General features: G+C 34.8%; 1 protein-coding gene across 8 annotated transcripts in view; it reads left to right on the top strand.

The window, feature by feature from the left end:
- ORC4 (origin recognition complex subunit 4) overlaps positions 1-18,917 on the top strand; it is an 83,087-nt gene that overhangs the window by 37,340 nt on the left and 26,830 nt on the right. For 4 of the 8 annotated variants that reach the window (XM_030324854.2, XM_030324855.1, XM_030324857.1 and 1 more), the window contains 3 exons: positions 242-315; positions 3,113-3,189; positions 3,777-3,867. The exons of 1 other annotated variant lie outside the window; for it this stretch is intronic. In XM_030324854.2, the coding sequence (XP_030180714.1) occupies positions 259-315; positions 3,113-3,189; positions 3,777-3,867 (225 nt within the window). In that variant the 5' untranslated portion in view covers positions 242-258. The remainder of the gene's footprint in view (positions 1-241; positions 316-3,112; positions 3,190-3,776; positions 3,868-18,917) is intronic. 3 more of the 8 variants (XM_030324858.2, XM_030324859.1, XM_030324860.1) reach the window with 1 other exon arrangement.

The following is an 18,917-nucleotide window of genomic DNA, read 5'->3' as shown; positions in this document are numbered from 1 at the left end:
AAATTGACATACATTAAGGTATGAGTTTGAAGTGTATAGCATGATGGTTTGATTTACATATACTGTGAAATGATTATCACACTAGGTTTAGCCCAAATTTTTTGAAGTTTGAGAAATTGGACATTTTCATGTTTTCATGTTTTAAAACTTGTGTTTATTTTGATTCTATGATAGTAAATTCTTAAATAATCTTTTCAAGCCAGTAATGTTTTGTATTCATGCTAATTTATTTTTTTTTAAGGATTTCAGTTTGTTGAAATGAGCAGTCGTAAATCAAAGAGTAACAACTTAATACATGCAGAGCTCCTTTCACAGGTTAGTATTTTCATTAATCCTAAGGTCTCTTAACATGCAACGCTGATTAGAGAATTGTCATCTTCTTAACTGGAATTCTCCCTTTAACGTGAAGGGAGAACATAACTCCCTTTCCATTCAAAAGGGTAGAATGTCTTACACTACATTTATTTATTCTTTGTAAGTCTTTGGATAGTTGGAGTGCTAACTTGACTTCTGCCTTCCCAAATGTCTTGTAATTTCCATCTACTTTAATGTAATCTTCAGAGTTTTGTACTTCTTTGTTAAATTTATTCCTCTTTTACTTCTTGTGATGCTGTTATAAATGGGAGTTTTTTTCTTAATTTTTTTTTTTTACTTGTTCATTGTTAGTGTATCTAAGTGAAATTGATTTTTGTATATTACTCTTGTTTCCTGTAGCCTTGCCAGACTTATTAGTTCTAATAGTTTTTAGTGTATTCTTTAGTTTTTTAATATATAAGATCATGTCATCTGCAAATATAGTTTTACTTCTTCCTTTTCAGTCTGGTTGACTTTAATTTTTTTTTATTGTCTAATAGCCCCAACTAGAACTTTCAGTGCAATATTGAGTAAAAGTGAAAAGAACATTCTTGTTTCATTTTTTATATTTGGGAAATACATTCAGTCTTTCACAATTGATATGATGTTAGCTATAGTTTTTGTAGGTGCCCTTAATCAGATTGAGGATGCTGTCTTTTTTCCTGGTATGTTGGGTGTTTTTATCATGAAAATTTAATATTAAGTGCATACTGTATTCCAATGGTGAGTATACATGTATGTGTGTCTCCCTTAAGGAATATAGTAGGGAGTGGGTATAATAACTGCTCTGGTATTTCTATTTATCTGGCTTGACCAGATCTGTGTGTTTTTCTAATAAAAACTAAATGTAAGTTATTGGCATCCCTTCATATAAGACCTTACTTTCTTTTTGGAAGGAAAATGTTTAACTCTGTTTCAAAGAAAGTTTTTAGCTGAAGTATAATTTACATATCCTAGTAAAGTGCACAAATCTACATACAGTTCAGTTTCTGTACATGTATACACCTATTTAACCTTCATCTCAGATCACTTGAGATTTTTGAACCTTTCACTGTTCACTACAGCTTCACTTCACTTTACCCCTTAGATGTTATACATAGTTCTTGCCTTTCTATTAGACTTTAATGAAGTTTGAGAAAGAAAAAAAAAGTGAGGTTTATCTTTTGATTTCTAATGATCTTACGTAAGTAGAGAAATAAGCATTATGTTTAGTTGAGTCTCTGTAGATGCTCATTTAAGTGTTTTATAGGTATCAGCTGTTACCTATACAATACCTGTGTTATGTTACAGATGACTGCCTTATTTAATCTTGAGAACAGGCCTGCCAGAAAACTGTTTCATTGTTTCAATTTTGTATATTAAAAAAATTAACATTTGGGGCGCCTGGGTGGCGCAGTCGGTTAAGCGTCCGACTTCAGCCAGGTCACGATCTTGCGGTCTGTGAGTTCCAGCCCCGCGTCAGGCTCTGGGCTGATGGCTCGGAGCCTGGAGCCTGTTTCCGATGCTGTGTCTCCCTCTCTCTCTGCCCCTCCCCCGTTCATGCTCTGTTTCTCTCTGTCCCAAAAAAAAAATAAATAAAAAACGTTGAAAAAAAAAAAAATTAACATTTAGAAAAGGCTAACTTTAAAATCCATGTAGTTGACTTCTGGCATCACTCCTTATTCTTTCCCCTTCTTATACAATGATAATATGGATTATTTTATCTCTACTGAATAATTTGCTTTGCTTAGCCTCTGGTACATGTAAACAGGACTCAGATTTATCTTTTTGGTACATAAAGGATCGGTCCAATGTTGTCAGTGTGGGAGAAGCAAATAATCTTGGAAGCTTCTTTCTTCTGATGATGGGACCAAATCTGAAATAGCCTCTTAAGACTTTTGTCCCTGAAAGACCTCTGTAGTAGCAGCAGATTCAGAAACGGAATGCCTTTAATGGTCTACATTTTTAAAAATTATGCTAGATTGTCTGACATAATTTTTTAAAACCCAGTCTAAGCCCTTTTTTCTAAGGCAAACTCAAAATTTAGGTCCTTACAAGATTTTTTTTCTTAATTCATTCCAATGATTCTTCATTTTATAGGTGTAGATGAACACAATTTCTTCCATGTAATTGAGCATTTCCTTATATGCTGAATTACTACTTTTTTCAATATGTCATTTCTTCCCAATTTATTTGCAGTGTTTCTTTAGGCATGGGTCATGCTCCTTTAGTAGTAGTATGTTCTGAATCTAATAGGTCCTCAATAAGTATATAGACTTTTAAACTTTATTTTCTCAAATCCTGACTGTCATGATAGATGTAGATGGATAGGGCTTGAACTAAGCCAGTTTAGATGTGTTTGGTCTCTAGAGATTGAGGTGTGGTTCATGAGCATTATTAGATGACATTACGTTATTCGATTCTTTTGTGTCTTTGTTCCTTGGCTGATATGTTATGTACAAAGTGAAGCAATCATTCATTCACATGCAGTAAAACAGCCCTCCAATTGCTGATGTGGCTAAAGTAATTCTCTTGTTGGATTTCACAAGTAAATTCTCATCTTTCTTCTGGGACTTGCGATAATAAAAAGAAAAAGAAAAAAAACCCACTAATTTTACAACTCATGAAAATGGTACCAGAACTCTTGAACACAAGCTATTTATGGAGGGTTAAATAAATTGATTAATACCTAATTCTGACTGCTATAAATCTGTATTCTCAGTCATTTTGATTTCATGAATAACATTTTCATTTGTATTTACTCACTTCTTTAAATCAGGTACAAAGAGTTTTACGGGAAAGATTTTGTCATCAAAGCCCACATAGTAACTTATTTGGAGTACAAGTACAATACAAGTAAGTTTAGCTATCCCTTTTTCTACTTAAAGATGCCCTTTAGGTTTTTCAAAAACCTACATAGATTTTACGTTACCTTACATGGATTTTATCTTGAATATGGCTAACATTTTTATAGAGATAAAAAATTTTGCTTTTATACAGAAGCACTGAATATTATAAAGCAAGAGCAGATATAAATGTTTTCATAACAGGAAAGCTCCTTAACTTTGAATCTTTTGTTGTTTCTGTCATCTGGTATTATGGAGACAAATTCTGAGGTCTTGTACCTGATTCTCGAGTGCCAGCTGTGGAGTGAAAGGTTCCAAGAATTGCCACTGTTGTCCCTTGTCCCATATCATCATAAAGCCAAGATATTTCAAACTTAACTTGGTTTCCTCTTGAAGTTTCTAGAGATTCATATGGACTTACTATCTCTTCCTGTGTTTTTCTGTGTAGGACTATATACAGCATAAGTCAAGTGCCAAGTGGGAGAGAAAAAGGGAATCCCTATTTTCTGTGCATATTCATATTCAGCTTTTAAAAAGTATTATCTAGCAAGTTATTCTAGCTTCCTTTTTAAATGTTGGCTATTTATGTCATTTCAGACACTTAATTGAGCTGCTAAAAAGAACTGCTATCCATGGAGAAAGTAACTCTGTTCTCATTATTGGGCCCCGAGGATCAGGAAAGACCACGGTAAAACTATTGATTTCTGGTATTTCCTTGCTTCTGTAGACATGTGATGGTTCTTCTAGCCAATACCGGAAATATCTTTTATTTTCATTATTTTGTTAATTTTTCTTTTGTTTTTTTCTTTAAATAATAGAAGACCTACAAAGCCTTAAAACTTAGGGTGGTATATTTGAATTGAGCATATCCTTTTTACCTTACTTTCCTCCTCAGTAACAAATTTTCATTTGATGTTTTCCCATTGTCTTTTGTCCTTGAAGAATTAGTGATTGCCAGTAGAAACAGCAAATTAGCATTTATTGAGCATGTTTCTTAGGCTTTTTATCTATGTTCTGTACCTTAACTTGTGCTTTTTATCTATTATCAGTTTTATACTAACCCTGTAAGGTAGGCATTGATTCTGTTTATAAATTGGGTAACTATCATACCATGCATTCTTTTCTCCCTACTATTTGATTATTTACTGTTTAATCCTAACTCAAGTAATTTTTTCATTATACTCCCATCTTCTAGAATTCTTGTCTACTTTCCCTCTATCATATTTCGCTTAGTTACCTCAAAAGCATACTCTTGCTTTTTCCTCTGATTTTGTCTTTTCACATTCTTTTCGATATATGAGACAAATTATAGCTGTTACGTTGAATATATTACTATTAACTTTCAGTACTTGGGCTGCGTAAAATTTCTTTTCTGCTATATTCCATGCAATGAATTTAGATTTTTCACTAACATAGTTATTTTTATGTGTTGAAGTAAAATTATGTATTAAATAAAATTATGTAAATTATAAGTTAATTATAATTATTAAATTATATTAATTAAGTTAAATTATAAGTAATATTGCTTATTTTATAACCAATAAATATTGACTGTACATTAGGTAAGGTGAGGAAATAAGGACTTTAGTATTTTACTCTTCTCACCCATTTCCAGTATTTGAAGTATATAAGTTGGGAATACAGATCTAGGTAATTTCTTTTCTTTTTTAATCTTGGAATACTTTTTCACATTTATTATATTACAATTATATTTAGAATAATTTTTTCATTTTGACTATACTGTATTTGATTCAGTCCTTATGCTCATTTTATATAACCACTATTTTTTTATTCTTGCTTTCTTTATTATGATTTTCCTTTGTGTTTGACTTCAGTGCTGTTGGGATAGTTTTAACAAGAGAGCCATATGATTGGTATGCCTTTGAGCTATTAGAATATTTTAAATTCTTAACAATAATATTAACAATAGAAACACTGAGCAAAGGATATGCACAGAAAGGTCACAGAAAATTAAATACAAATCTGTCTTAAACTTATAAGCATCTTCAATCTTACTTATAAGTAACAAATTTAAAGCATTAGCACTTTTGTCTACCAGGATGACAAAACCTGTAAAATTGAGAACACTAAAATTGTGAACTTATAGGAAAATAGACACATGTTCCTACTGGTAGTATAAATTTACATAACTAGAATAAAAGACAGTATCTAACCACATTACGAATTCATATGCCCTTTGACTCAGCAGCATTCTAGGAATTTGTACTTTTTAAATGATGTATATACACTTACTCATTGCAACAACATTTATTGATAGTGAAAGATCAGAAACAACATAAATGCCCATCAAGAGAATACCAGTTAATAAATGCTGGTTCATCCATCCATATGATAGATTATTATGCATCAGCAAAAAGTAACATTTGTCTGTAGTCCAGAAGAAAAGGGAAGAGGAAAAAATATCCTATTTTTATTGGTTTGTACAGGCATACCTCATTTTACTTTGCTCTGCTGCACTTTGCATATACCGTGTATTTTACAAATTGAAGATTTTTGGCAACCCTTTGTTGAGCAAGTATGTAGGTGCCGTTTTTCCAACAGCATGTGGTTATTTTGTGTCTCTGTCCCATCTTGGTAATTCTCAAAATATTTCAAACATATTCATTATCATATGTGTCATGGTGATGTGTAAACAGTGATCTTTGATGTTACTGTTATAATTGTTTTGAGGTTTCAGGAACCATGTGCATATAAGATGGCAAACTTAATGGATTGATGTGTTTGTTCTGACTGCTCCACCCAGCGGCCACTCCCCCATCTCTGTCCCTCTCCTTGGGCCTTCCTATTCCCTAAGATACAACAATATTGACATTAGGCAATTAGTAACACTACAGTGGCCTCTAGGTGTTTAAGTGAAGGGGAGAGTCACACATTTTAAATCAAAACACTTTAAATCAAAAGGTAGAAATGATTGAATTTAGTGAAGCAGGCATGTCAGAACCAAGATAAGCTGAAAGCTAGGCTAGGCCTCTTACACTAGTCAAGCAGTGAATACAAAGGAAAAGTTCTTGAAGGAAATTAAAAGTGCTACTCCAGTAAACACACCAGTGGTGAGAAAGTGAAATAGCCCTATTGCTGATATGGAGAAAGTTTTAGTGGCCTACACATTCCCTTAAGCCAAAGCCTAATCCAGAACAAGGCCCTAATTCTGTTCAGTTGTTCAAAGGCTGAGAGGTGAGGAAGCTGCAGAAGAAAAGTTTGAAGTTAGCAGAAGTTGGTTCATGAGGTTTAAGGAAAGCAACACCTCCAAAACATAAAAGTGCAAGCGCTGATGTAGGAAAAGGGAGAATGATGAAACACAGACACATATTCTTGTTACAGTTCCTACCCAGAGGTGATACAGACTGCATCTCCTCACAGTTGCCTGGCCAGAGTGTCACATGCTCATACCTAATTTCAAGAGAGCGAAGAAGTGGATTTCTCCTAGATGCCTAGAAGGGTTGCTAGAAGTATTTGGTGAATGTCTGTGATGTTCACCATGGCTAACTTGTTTTGTGTGTGATTTTTCCCTGACTTGATAGTTGTAGAATTTCTTTATCTTATCAGTGTAAAAATTTCAGACTATAAGCATAGGTCATAAAAACTGATACTGTATAAACTCCCTTAATATGAATTTAGATCTTTTTTCAGTAAAGGTTAATTTTTTTTTTCTGTTTTCATTGTTCTGTTACCTTTGGAAAACACATCATCATACAAATGTTTAAAGATTATTTTTAGATAATGCTTTAATTCTTCAAGAGCTCCATTAGTGATACTCTGAGAAAATGAGATGTAGGAAATCAGTACATTAGACCTATTATTCCATCATAAACTATGCATCTTGAAACAAAGTGGCATTACAACAGAGAAGTTGTATCTCAGTGGTGTGTATATTAAAGGGTCTAGCCTAAAAATATAACTTGGGTCGCAAGCAAGCAACTGAATTTATTCTGAACTTCATCTTGGAAGTTTGTCCCTAAAAGCATGGAGAAGGTTCAAAAAAAAAAAGGAAGTAGAGTTAGTAAACACTTGTAAAGATGTTTAAATACCAATTGAAACTTTACTCATTTAATTAGTAAATTGGCTAAAATAGACCTATTTCTTACCAAAAAAAAAAATTTAAACATGTAAGAGAGTTCCCTGGTTATTTTTTTCAATATTTATTTATTTATTTTTTTTATTACTTTGTTTTATTTTAATTTACATCCAAGTTAGTTAGCATATACTGCGACAATGATTTCAGGAGTAGATTCCTTAATGCCCCTTACCCATTTAGCCCATCCCCCCTACCAGTAACCCTCTGTTTGTTCTCCATATGTAAGAGTCTCTTCTGTTTTGTCCCCCTCCCTTTTTTTATATTATTTTTGCTTCCCTTCCCTTGTGTTCATCTGTTCTGTGTATTAAAGTCCTCATATGAGTGAAGTCTACAATACTTGTCTTTCTCCAATTTCGCTTAGCATAATACCCTCCAGTTCCATCCATATAGTTGTAAATGGCAAGATTTCATTCTTTTTGATTGTCGAGTAATACTCCATTGTATATATATGCCACATCTTCTTTATCCGTTCATCCATCGATGGACATTTGGAGTCTTTCCATACTTTGGCTATTGTTGATAGTGCACTATAAACATGGGGGTGCATGTGTCCCTTCAAAACAGCATACCTGTATCCCTTGAATAATTACCTAGTAGTGCAATTGCTAGGTTGTAGGGTAGTTCTATTTTTAATTTTTGAGGAACTTCCATACTGTTTTCCAGAGTGACTGCACCAGTTTGCATTCCCACCAGCAGCACAAAAGAGATCCTCTTTCTCCGCATCCTCGCCAACATCTGTTGTTGCCTGAGTTGTTAATGTTAGCCATTCTGACAAGTGTAAGGTGGTATCTCATTGTGGTTTTGATTTGTATTTCCCTGATGATGAGTGAAGTTGAGCATTTTTTTGTGTGTCGGTTGGTCATCCAGATGTCTTCTTTGGAGAAGTGTCTATTCATGTCTTTTGCCCATTTCTTCACTGGATTATTTGTTTTTTGGGTGTTGAGTTGATAAGTTCTTTATAGATTTTGGATACTAACCCTTTATCTGATATGTCACTTGCAAATATCTTCTCCCATTCCATCGGTTGGCTTTTATTTTTGCTGCTTGTTTCCTTCACTGTGCAGAAGCTTTTTATTTTGATGAGGTCCCAATAGTTCATTTTTGCTTTTTGTTTCCCTTGCCTCTGGAGACGTGTTGAGTGAGAAGTTGCTGTGGCCAAGGTCAAAGAGGTTTTTTGCCTGCTTTCTCCTCAAGGATTCTGATGGCTTCATGTCATATGGTTAGGTCTTTCATCCATTTTGAGTTTATTTTTGTGTATGGTGTAAGAAAGTGGTCCACGTTCATTCTTCTGCATGTCACTGTCCAGTTTCCTCAGCACCACTTGCTGAAGAGACTGTCTTTATTCCATCGGATATTCTTTCCTGCTTTGTCAAAGATTAGTTGGCCATACGTTTGTGGGTCCATTTCGGGGTTCTCTATTCTGTTGTATTGATCTGAGTGTCTGTTTTTGTGCCAGAGAGTTCCCCTGTTATAACCATCCCCCCCCCCCCCCACATACACACATACAACTTCCCCTGTTATTAACATCTTCCCTTAGCATGGTACATTTGTAGAAATTCACGAACCAGTATTAATATGTTGTCATTAACTAGCGTCTCATAGTTTTCATGAAGGTTCACTCTTTCTGATGTACAATTCTGAGGATTTTAACATATGCATAGTCATGTGTCCAACATTACAGTGTCATAGAAAATAATTTTGCCACCCTAAAAATCCCCTGTACTTTACCTATTAGTCTTCCCACCCCCAATCCTTGGCAAGCACTAATTTTCTTATTATCACCATGGTTTTGCCTTTTTCAGAATGTCACAGTTGGAATCATAAAATTAAGAAGATTGGCTTCTTCCACTTACCAGTATGAATTTAAGGGTCCTTCATGTCATTTTATGGCTTGATAGGTCATTTCTTTTAATTGTTTAATAATATTCCTTTGTATGGATGTACCACTGTTTATCCATTCACCTATTAAAGGAACTTGATTAGTTCCAGTTTTGAGTAGTTCTGAATAAAGCTTTTGTAAACACTTGTATGCAGGTTTTTATGTGGACATAATCTTCAACTTAATTGGATAAATACTTGGGAGCAACATTGTTGGATCGTATGGTAAGACTGTTTAGCTTTGTAAGACTGTACTAAGCTGTCTTCCAAAGTGTCAGTACCATGCTCTGGTTTCTCTTCAAATCGCATAAATCTTTCGCCTTTTACCAAAGTGTCAGTACCATTTTGCTTTTTTCACCAGCAATTAATAAGAGTTTCTCTTGTTATGCATCCTCATTAGCATTTGGTATTTTCGTTGTTTTTAATGTTAGCCATTCTAGTATGTATGTAGTAGTATCCCAATGCTATTTTTATTTGCAATCTTCTAATTATGTATGATATTAAGTATCTTTTCATATGCTTATTTTCATCTGTATATCTTTGGTAAGGTATTTTCTGACCATTTTTGAATTGGGTTTATTCATTTCTTATTGATATGTTTTGAGAAGTCTTTGTATATTTTGGATATACCAGCTATGTGTTTTGCTCCAAATCTCCAAATCTGTGGTTTCTCTTTTAATTCTATTATGAGTTTCCTTGGCAAGCAGTGTTTCCATATCAACTTACCAGTTATTTCTTTCATGGGTTGTGATTTTGGTGTTATATCTAAAACTTCATCACCAAATCCAAGGCCTTCTAGGTTTTTCTCCTATGTGTCCTTCTGGAACTTTTATAGTCATTGTGTTTTACAGTTGGGTTGGTGATTTATTTTGAGTTAATTTCTTTGAACAGTGTAAGGTCTGTGTCTAAATTCTTTTTCTTTCTTTTTTTTCTTTTCCTTGTATATGAATGTTTAAATTGTTTCAGCGTTTGTTGACAAGGCCGTCTTTTCTTCAGTGAATTACCTTTGCTTCTTTTTCAAAGGTCAGTTGATTGTATTTGTGTCAGTCTGTTTCTGCCTGTCTTGATTACCGTAGCTTTATAGTAAGGCTTAAAGTTAGGCATTGACAGTCTTCCAACTTTGTGTGCTGCTTCAGTATTATTTTGGCTATTCTGGGTACTTTGCCTTTTTATTAACTTTAGAATTTATGTATTTATTTCCAAGTACTGGAATTTTTGTATTCAGTTGTGGGATTTTGTGTTCAATCTATAGATCACAATGGAAAAATTGGTTTCTTAAGTATATTGAATCTTCACATTGATAAACATGGAATATCTTTTCATTTATTTAGGTCTTTCATCAGACTTTTGTGGTTTTTCTCATATAGATCTTACACATATGTCATTAGATTTATACTAAGTAAATAGTTTTGGTGCTAATGTGAGTAGTATGACATTTTTAATTCAGATTCCACCCGCTCATTGCTGATATATACAAAAGCAAATGACTTTGTGTTTTATCTTGTATCATGCAATCTTGTTGTAATTGATCATTTGTTCCAAAAATTTGTCAATATTTGGGGATTTTCTACAATCATGTCATCTGCAAATGACAGAAAGTTTTTATTTCTTTCCTATTTCCTTTTGTACCTTTTATTTCATTCTCTTGTCTTCCTGCATTTGTCATTCACAGGCTATGTTTAAGCACTGATCATAAAATTAATATTATTCAAAGCCTCTTAATATGAATTTAGGTCTGTTTTCACTGAAGAATAAGTTTATTTTGGGATATTTCTTCTCATTTATTTCTTCTTGTCCTTTCTTAGCATTAGCATATCCAATTCTTAAGCCTTTGTTCTTATTGCTCTATGTCATTTCTCCATGTTCTTTCTTTTTTTTTTCCCCCTCAGAATTCTGCCATATCACCAGTGTGATTTTCTTCACCAGCAGTTCCACACTTTGCTTCTTCTAATATAATACTGCATTTTAGCTTCTAACAGTCCTTCCTACTTGTCTGCCTCCTTGTCATGTACCTTCTTAGTCTGTTGTTTTGTGTTTATCTAAGTCTGGCTTAAACAGCTCACAATATTTATTTTCTAAAATACACATTTTCAGTACTAATTAGTCTTTTTCATCAGCTTATGTCCTTTATGTAACATAATTTTTATATAAACTCCCATGTTTTTTCTATTTATTCAAGGTTAAAGAAGACGACAGCCATTAAGACATAGTATTTATCACTTAATAAAACAGATTGTTCGTGGTATGCTGACAGTTTGTCCCACTGTTGTTGCTTCTCAAACCAGAGAGGCCTGTTGTGGTGCTTTAAAGTCATTTATCAAGTCTGACTTTGCTGGAATAGGGAAGAATCCCATACTTGGTATTCCATTTTGTTATGATTTGACTTATTCCTATTGCACTCCAATATTGAGAGGACAGAGAGCCAAGGAGGATTGTTTAACTTTTGTGATTTGTTGTGTGTGGAGTATCCTGAGACATAAAGTAGATGATTTTAGACAAGAACTCTTATTAGTATAACTTTTTAAATGTAAATTTTAATTTAATAAGAATACAGTATATTTTTAATGCTCTCTTTGGCCAAACTACTTGAAGTACAAAAATTTTCAATCTGCAGTTAACTGATAAAGATAACAGAAAGTTAGTGTGATTTACTGTATCTCAAACATTTTATTGAAAAAATACATGTGGTTCCAAATGACAGATTGTATCCTGGAAAATACTTTTCTATACAGAAATTACTGTAGACAAAGAAAAAGCATGTGGTAACAGTAATAGTAGGTAAGCATAAAAATCCCTGATTGCTGGCAGGTCTAAATGAACTATGCCAGTATGTTTGGAAAATTAATTGTTAGCTACAAAGATTGTGGAAATGGGGTAGCCATCTTTGTTATGGTGGTTGGTGTAATATAATATCAACTAAGTATTTTTAGTATATGATGTAGCTTAAAATATTTGGAAAGATGAAATTGTATACAGTAAAAAATTTACCAGTTACACAATTTGTTAAAAAATTACACAATAGGGGGGCACCTGGGTGGCTCAGTCGGTTAGGCACCCGACTTCGGCTCAGGTCATGATCTCTTGGTCCGTGAGTTCGAGCCCCACATCGAGCTCTGTGCTGACAGCTCAGAGCCTGGAGCCTGCTTCAGATTCTGTGTCTCCCTCTCTCTTTGACCCTCCTCCGTTCATGCTCTGTCTCTCTCTGTCTCAAAAATAAACGTTAAAAAAAATTAAAAAAAAAATTATACAATAGGTAACACACCAGTCAGTTTTAGCAATATGTGGATTTGAACTAAAATTATTTGAAGACACATATGCTAATACATTTAAATTATCATTTCAGATCACACAAACACCTCATGTAAAAATTGTGAGCTGATCTAGACAAATGATAATAAGTTGTTTAAAGTAAATTTAATGGAAAGAATGTTATAAACTTGTTTTAACTCTTTTAAGTTTTTATTTTAACCACCTGGTGCTCATCACAAATGCACTCCTTTATCCCAACAACTATTCTACCTATCCCCCCAACCACCTCCTCTCTGGTAACCATCAGTTGGTTCTCTAAAGTTGAGTCTTTTTCATGGTATGCCTCACTCTCTTTCTCTCTCTTTCCCTTTGCTTGTTTTGTTAAAACTCAATTCCACATGAGTGAAACCATATGGTATCTGTCTTTTTCTCTGACTTATTTCACTTAGCATTATACTCTCCCTCCATGCATGTCATTGCAAAGGGCAAGATTTGATTCTTTTTTAATGGCTGAATAATATTCCATTGTGTGTGTATATCATGTCTTCTTTATCCATTCATCTATCAATGGACTCTTTACTTCCATAATTTGGCTGTTGTAAATAATGCTATATAAACATGGGGTGTGTGTATCTCTTTGAATTAGTGTTTTTGTATTCTTTAGGGAAATACCCAGTAGTATATTTGTTGGATTGTAGGTTAGTTCTCTTTTAACTTTTTGAGGAACCTCATATTATCTTTCACAGTAGCTGTACCAATTTGCATTCCCACCAACAGTGCATGAGGGTTCCTTTTGCTCCACATCCTTGCCAGCACCTGTTCTTTTGTTTTTTATTCTAACCATTCTGGCAGGTGTGAAATGATATCTCCTTGTGGTTTTGATTTGCATTTCCTTGATGCTGAGTGATGTTGAGCATCTTTCAATGGGTTTGTTGGCCATCTGTATGTTTTCCTTGGGAGAATATCTGTCTTCTGTCCATTTGTAAATTGCATTATTTGTTTTTGGGGTGTTGGGTTGTATCAGCTCTTTATATATTTTGGATACTAACACTTTATCAGATATGTCATTTACAGATATCTTCTCTCATTCAGTAGGTTGCCTTGTAGTTTTGTTGGTTTTCTTCACCATCCAGAAGCTTTACATTTTGATATAGTCCCAATAGTTTATTTTTGCTTTTTTTTTTTTTTCCTTGTCTCAGGGGGAGCTATTTAGAAAGAAGTTCCTAAAGGCCAGTGTCAGAGAAATTACTATCTGTGCTTTCTTGTAGAATTTTTACGGTTTCAGATCTCACATTTAGGTCTTTAGTAGATTTTGAGTCTATTTTTGCATATGGTATAAGACAGTGGTCCAGTTTCATTCTTCTGCATGTTTCTGTCCAGTTTTCCCAGCACCATTTTTTGTTTGTTTCTTAATTTTTTTTAATGTTTTTATTTATTTTTGACACAGAGAGAGACAGATCATGAGCAGGGGAGGGGCAGAGAGAGAGGGAGACACAGAATCTGAAGCAGGCTCCAGGCTCTGAGCTGTCAGCACAGAGCCCAACACAGGGCTCGAACTCACAGACTGTGAGATCATGACCTGAGCCGAAGTTGGATGCTCAACCAACTGAGCCACCCAGGTGCCCCCATTTTTTGAAGACATTATCTTTTTCCCTTTGGATATTCTTTCCCCCTTTGTCGAAGATTAATGGACCATATAATTGTGGGTTTATTTCTGGGTTTTCTATTCCATTGGTCTGCATGTCTATTTTTGTGCCAGTACCATACTGTCTTGATTACTGCAGCCTTGTAATGTAACTTGAAGTCTGGAATTGTGATGCCTCCAGCTTTGCTTTTAAGATTGCTTTGGCTATTTGGGGTCTTCTGTGGTTGCATAGACATTTTAGGATTATTTGTTCTAGCTCTGTGAAAAATGCTTAGTATTTTGACAGGAACTACATTAAATGCATATTGCTTTGGGTAGTTTAGACGTTTTAACAATATTCTTACAATCCATGAGCATAGAATGTCTTCCTATCTCTTTGTGTCCTCTTCATTTTCTTTCATCAGTGCTTTATAGTTTTCAGGGAACAGATTTGTCACCTCTTTGGTTATGTTTATCCTAGATATCTTACTCTTTTTGGTGCAATTGTAAATGGTATTGTTTTCTTAATTTCTCTTTCTACTGCTTCATTATTGATATATAGAAATGCAATGGAGATCTGTACATTGATTTTATATCTTGCCACTTTACTGACTTCATTTATTTTAGCAGCTTTTTGTTGGAGTCTTTTGGGTTTTCTATATAGAGTATCATGTCATCTGCAAATAAGTGAAAAGTTTTACTGCTTCCTTACTGTTTTGAATGCCTTTTATTTCTTTATATTTTCTGATTGCTGTGGCTAGGTCTTCCAGTAGTATGTTGAATACAAGTGTTGAATACAAAGACATCTTTGTGTTGTTCCTGACCTTAAGGGAAAGGCTCTCAGTTTCTCCTCTATTTTATGTTTAGGTATGTTTCCTCTAAACCTACTTCATTGAGGGTTTTTATCATGAATAGATGTACTTTGCCAAATGCTTTCTCTGCATCTACTAAAATAATCATATGGTTCTTATTCTTATTGATGTGCTGTATCATGTTGATTGATTTGCAAATAGTGAACCGCCCTTGCAACCTAGCATTAAATCCCGCTTGATTGTGGTGAATAATTTTTTTTAATGTATTGTTGGATTCTGTTTGCTGGTATTATGTTGAGAATTTTTGCATCTGTATTCATCAGAGATCTTGGCCTGTAGTTGTTTTTGTGATATCTTTATCTAGTTTCGGTGTCAGGATAATGCTGCCCTCATAGAATGAATTTGAAGTTTTCCTTCCTTTTTTATTTTTTGGAATGTTTGAGAAGCATAGGTATTAACTGTTCTTCAAATGATTGTAGAATTTGAGAAGCCAAGTGGCTCTGGACTTTTGTTTCCTGGGAGTTTTTTTGATTACTGATGTAATTTTCTCACTGGTTATTAGTCTGTTCAAATTTTCTGTTCTTCCTGTGTCAGTTTTGGTAGGTTACATGTTTCTAGGAATTTACCTATTTCTTCTAGGCTGTCCAATGTTGGCATGTAGTTTTTCATATTGTTCTATGAATGTTTGTATTTCTGTGGTGGTATTTCTCTTCTCTCCTTTTTGATTTTATTTATTTGGTTTTTTTCTTTTTTTTTTACCCTGATAAGTGTGGCTAGAGGCTTACCAGTTTTATCATTTTTTTCCCCCCCAAAGAACAAGCTCTTGGTTTCATTGATCTGTTCTATTGTTTTTTTGGTTTCTATATCATTTATTTCTGCTCTAATCTTTATTATTTCCTTCCTTTGCTGGTTTTAGGGTTTTTTGTTCTTTTTAGCTCCTTTAGGTGTAAGGTTATTTACTTGAGATTTGTCTTGCTTCTTGAGGTAGGCCTGTAGGCTCATATTGCTATAAACTTCCCTCTTAAAACTGTCCCACAGGTGTGAACCATTATATTTTAATATTTATTTGTTTCCATGTGCTTTTTTATTTCCTTCTTTGATTTCCTGGTTGACCCATTCATTGTTCAGTAGCATGTTAGTTAACCTCCATGTATTTGTGGTTTTCCGAGATTTTTTTCCTTGTGGTTGACGTATAGTTTCATAATGTTGTTTTCATAAAAGATACACGGTATGACTTTGATTTGTTGAGGCTTGTTTTGTGGCCTAATATCTGGAGATCTGTTTTGGAGAAAGTTCCATGTGCTCTTGAGAAGGATGTGTATTCTGCTATTTTTGGATGGAATGTTGTCAATATATCTGCTAAATCTTTCTGGTCCAATGTGTCATTCCAAGCCATTGTCCTTGTTGATTTTCCGTTTAGATGATCTGTACATTGATATCAGTGGGGTGTTAAAGTCCCCTACTGTTGTATTATTATTGATTCATTCCTTTATGTTTGTTATTAAATGTTTTATGTATTGGAGTGCTCCCATATTGGATGTGTAAATATTTACAATTATTATAGTCTATTGGATTGTTCCCTTAATTATTACATCGTGTCTTTCTTGGTCTCTTGTTAACAGTCTTTGATTTAAAGCCAATATAAGTATTGCTACTCTGGCTTTCTTTTGACATCCATTTACATGATAAATGTTTCTCCATCCCCTCACTTTCAATCTGCAGATGTGTTTAGGTCTAAAATGTGTCTCTTATACACAGCATATAGATGGGTCTTGGGGTTTTTTGTCCATTCTGTTCCCCTCTGTCTGTTTATTGGAGTCTTTAGTCCATTTACATTCAAAGTTATTATTGATATGCATTTATTGCCGTTTTATTACTTGTTCTGTGGTTGTTTCCGAAGATTTTCTGATTTGTTCTTTTCTCTTTCGTGGTTTGCTGATTTTCTTTAATGATATGTTTGGATTTCTTCTCTTTATTCTTTGCATATTTATTAGTGGTTTTTGATTTGTGGTTACCATTAGGTTTGTATATAACATCTTCTGCATAGAGCAGCCTGTATACAAGTTGATGGTTGTTTAAGTTTGAACCCATTCTTTACTCTTCGTCTCCCCATGTTTTAGGTATGTGGTGTCATATTTTATATCCTTTCATTTTGTGAATTCCTTTACTGATTTTTTTTTACAGGAATATTCATTTTTACTATTTTTGTGTTTCCTGCCTTCATGCTGTCATTTTGGTCTTCCTCTATTTACACTCAAAGAGACCCCTTTAATATTTTCTGCAGGGCTGGTTTAGTGGTCATGAACTCCTTTAATTTTTGTTTGTCTGACAAACTCACTCTTTCCTTCTATTCTGATAGCCTTGCAGGAAAGAGTATTCTTGGCTGCAGATATTTCCCATTCAGCAGTTTGCATATAACATGGCACTCCTTTCTGGATTGGAAAGTTTCTGCTGAAAAATTCTCTGATAGCCTTATGGTATTTCCTTTGTATATAACTGTCTATTTTTATTTTGTCACTTTTAATATTTTTTCCTTTACCACTGTATTTTCCCATTTTAATTACATATGTCTTGGTGTGGATCTACTTTTGTTGCTTTTGTTGGGGTTTCTTTGTGCCTCCTAGATCTGGATATCTGTTTCCTTCCCCAAATTAAGGAAGTTTTCAGCTATTATTTCTCCAAATAAATTCTTTACTCCCTTTTCTCTGTGCTCCTGGGACTCCTGTAATATGAATGTTGTTACACTTGATGGAGACATTGAAATTCTCTACATCTGTTCTCATTTTCCATAATTCTTTTTTCTTTCTTTTGTTCAGCTTGATTATTTTCCATTACTCTGTCTTCTGGGTCATTAATTAGTTCCTCTTCTTCCAGCCTGCAGTTTATTCCATCAAGCATGTTTCTCATTTCATTTATTGAGTCCTTTTTCTGTGCTGTGTTACTTCTTATCTCTGTGTTAATGGTCTCATTGATGTGCTCCACTCTTTTCTCAAGTCCAGTAAGTATACTTGTAATCATTGCTTTAAATTTTCTTTTATCTGTTTCACTTAGGTTTTTTGCCACGTCCTTGTCCTGTTATCTCATTTGGGAGAAATTCTTCTGTCTTCCCATTTTGTATAAGTCTCAGTGTCTGTTTCTATGTGTGAGGGAAGTCAGCTACTTCTCCTATTTTTGAGGGCAATGGCTTTATGAACAAGAGGTCCTGTGGTGCCCTGCAGTATAGTGTCCCTTCTTCCCCAGGACCTGGCACTTCCAGCAATGCTAAGTGTACTCTGCTGTTGTGTGGTCCTGATAGTTTTATGCTTCAGGGCAGTCATCTACAGATGCCTATTGTGGGCAGTGTTTGGTCCCTGCCCTGAATGTAGTGCATTTTAACTAAATGTGTTCTGGTCTGCTTTGTGAAATAACCTGTCACCACCATCACCTAAACTGCAGCTTTGCAAAACTTACCAGATAGGAGCCATAGTATTGGCATGGGTTTGGGCCATTCTTGTAGAAGAGGGGGCCTGCCATGCTGCCACCTAGGCAAGAGTGACTAGGAAGGTTGTTTTCCCCAGATAGTGAGGGGGTGGGTGGGGCTTGGTATAAGCAAGTTAGGTAATGAGTGTGGGCCCAAGACTGTTTTTTGCCGGTAGCTCTGTATTCTGACAGGCAGGTGAGGTAATTGGTACCTGCCAGTTCCTTTTTACCTGGAGGTCTCTCTCTCTCTGAATGCCCTCACTCTGGAACATTCTCAAAGAGGAGTAGCTAACCTCCCTACAGTGTGCCCCAGATTGGTTTTTGCAAGCTGGGTCCATCCATAGGCTGTTTGCCCAGCCTTCTCTCCAAGAGTAGTCCCAGTGTCCCAGTCCCAGCTTTCCCTGAGCCAAGCATGCTGACCTTTAGAACTCCAGGCTTTAAGCCCCACTGGTTGCAAGAACTCAAGAAATTCAGGCCCTCTCACTTTCCAAGCCAATTGCTGTGGGGATTCATTTCCTGTATACTTCCCTATGTGTTAGCCTGTCTCTTGCCCTTCTCCAGATGGTAACTTCCTCCTTACCCCATTGGCTACGATACATTTTTCTCCCAAGTTGAGTCTC

Source organism: Lynx canadensis, chromosome C1, assembly GCF_007474595.2.
Source record: "Lynx canadensis isolate LIC74 chromosome C1, mLynCan4.pri.v2, whole genome shotgun sequence".
NCBI lineage: Eukaryota > Metazoa > Chordata > Mammalia > Carnivora > Felidae > Lynx > Lynx canadensis.
This window is presented reverse-complemented; position numbering and strand designations above follow the sequence as displayed.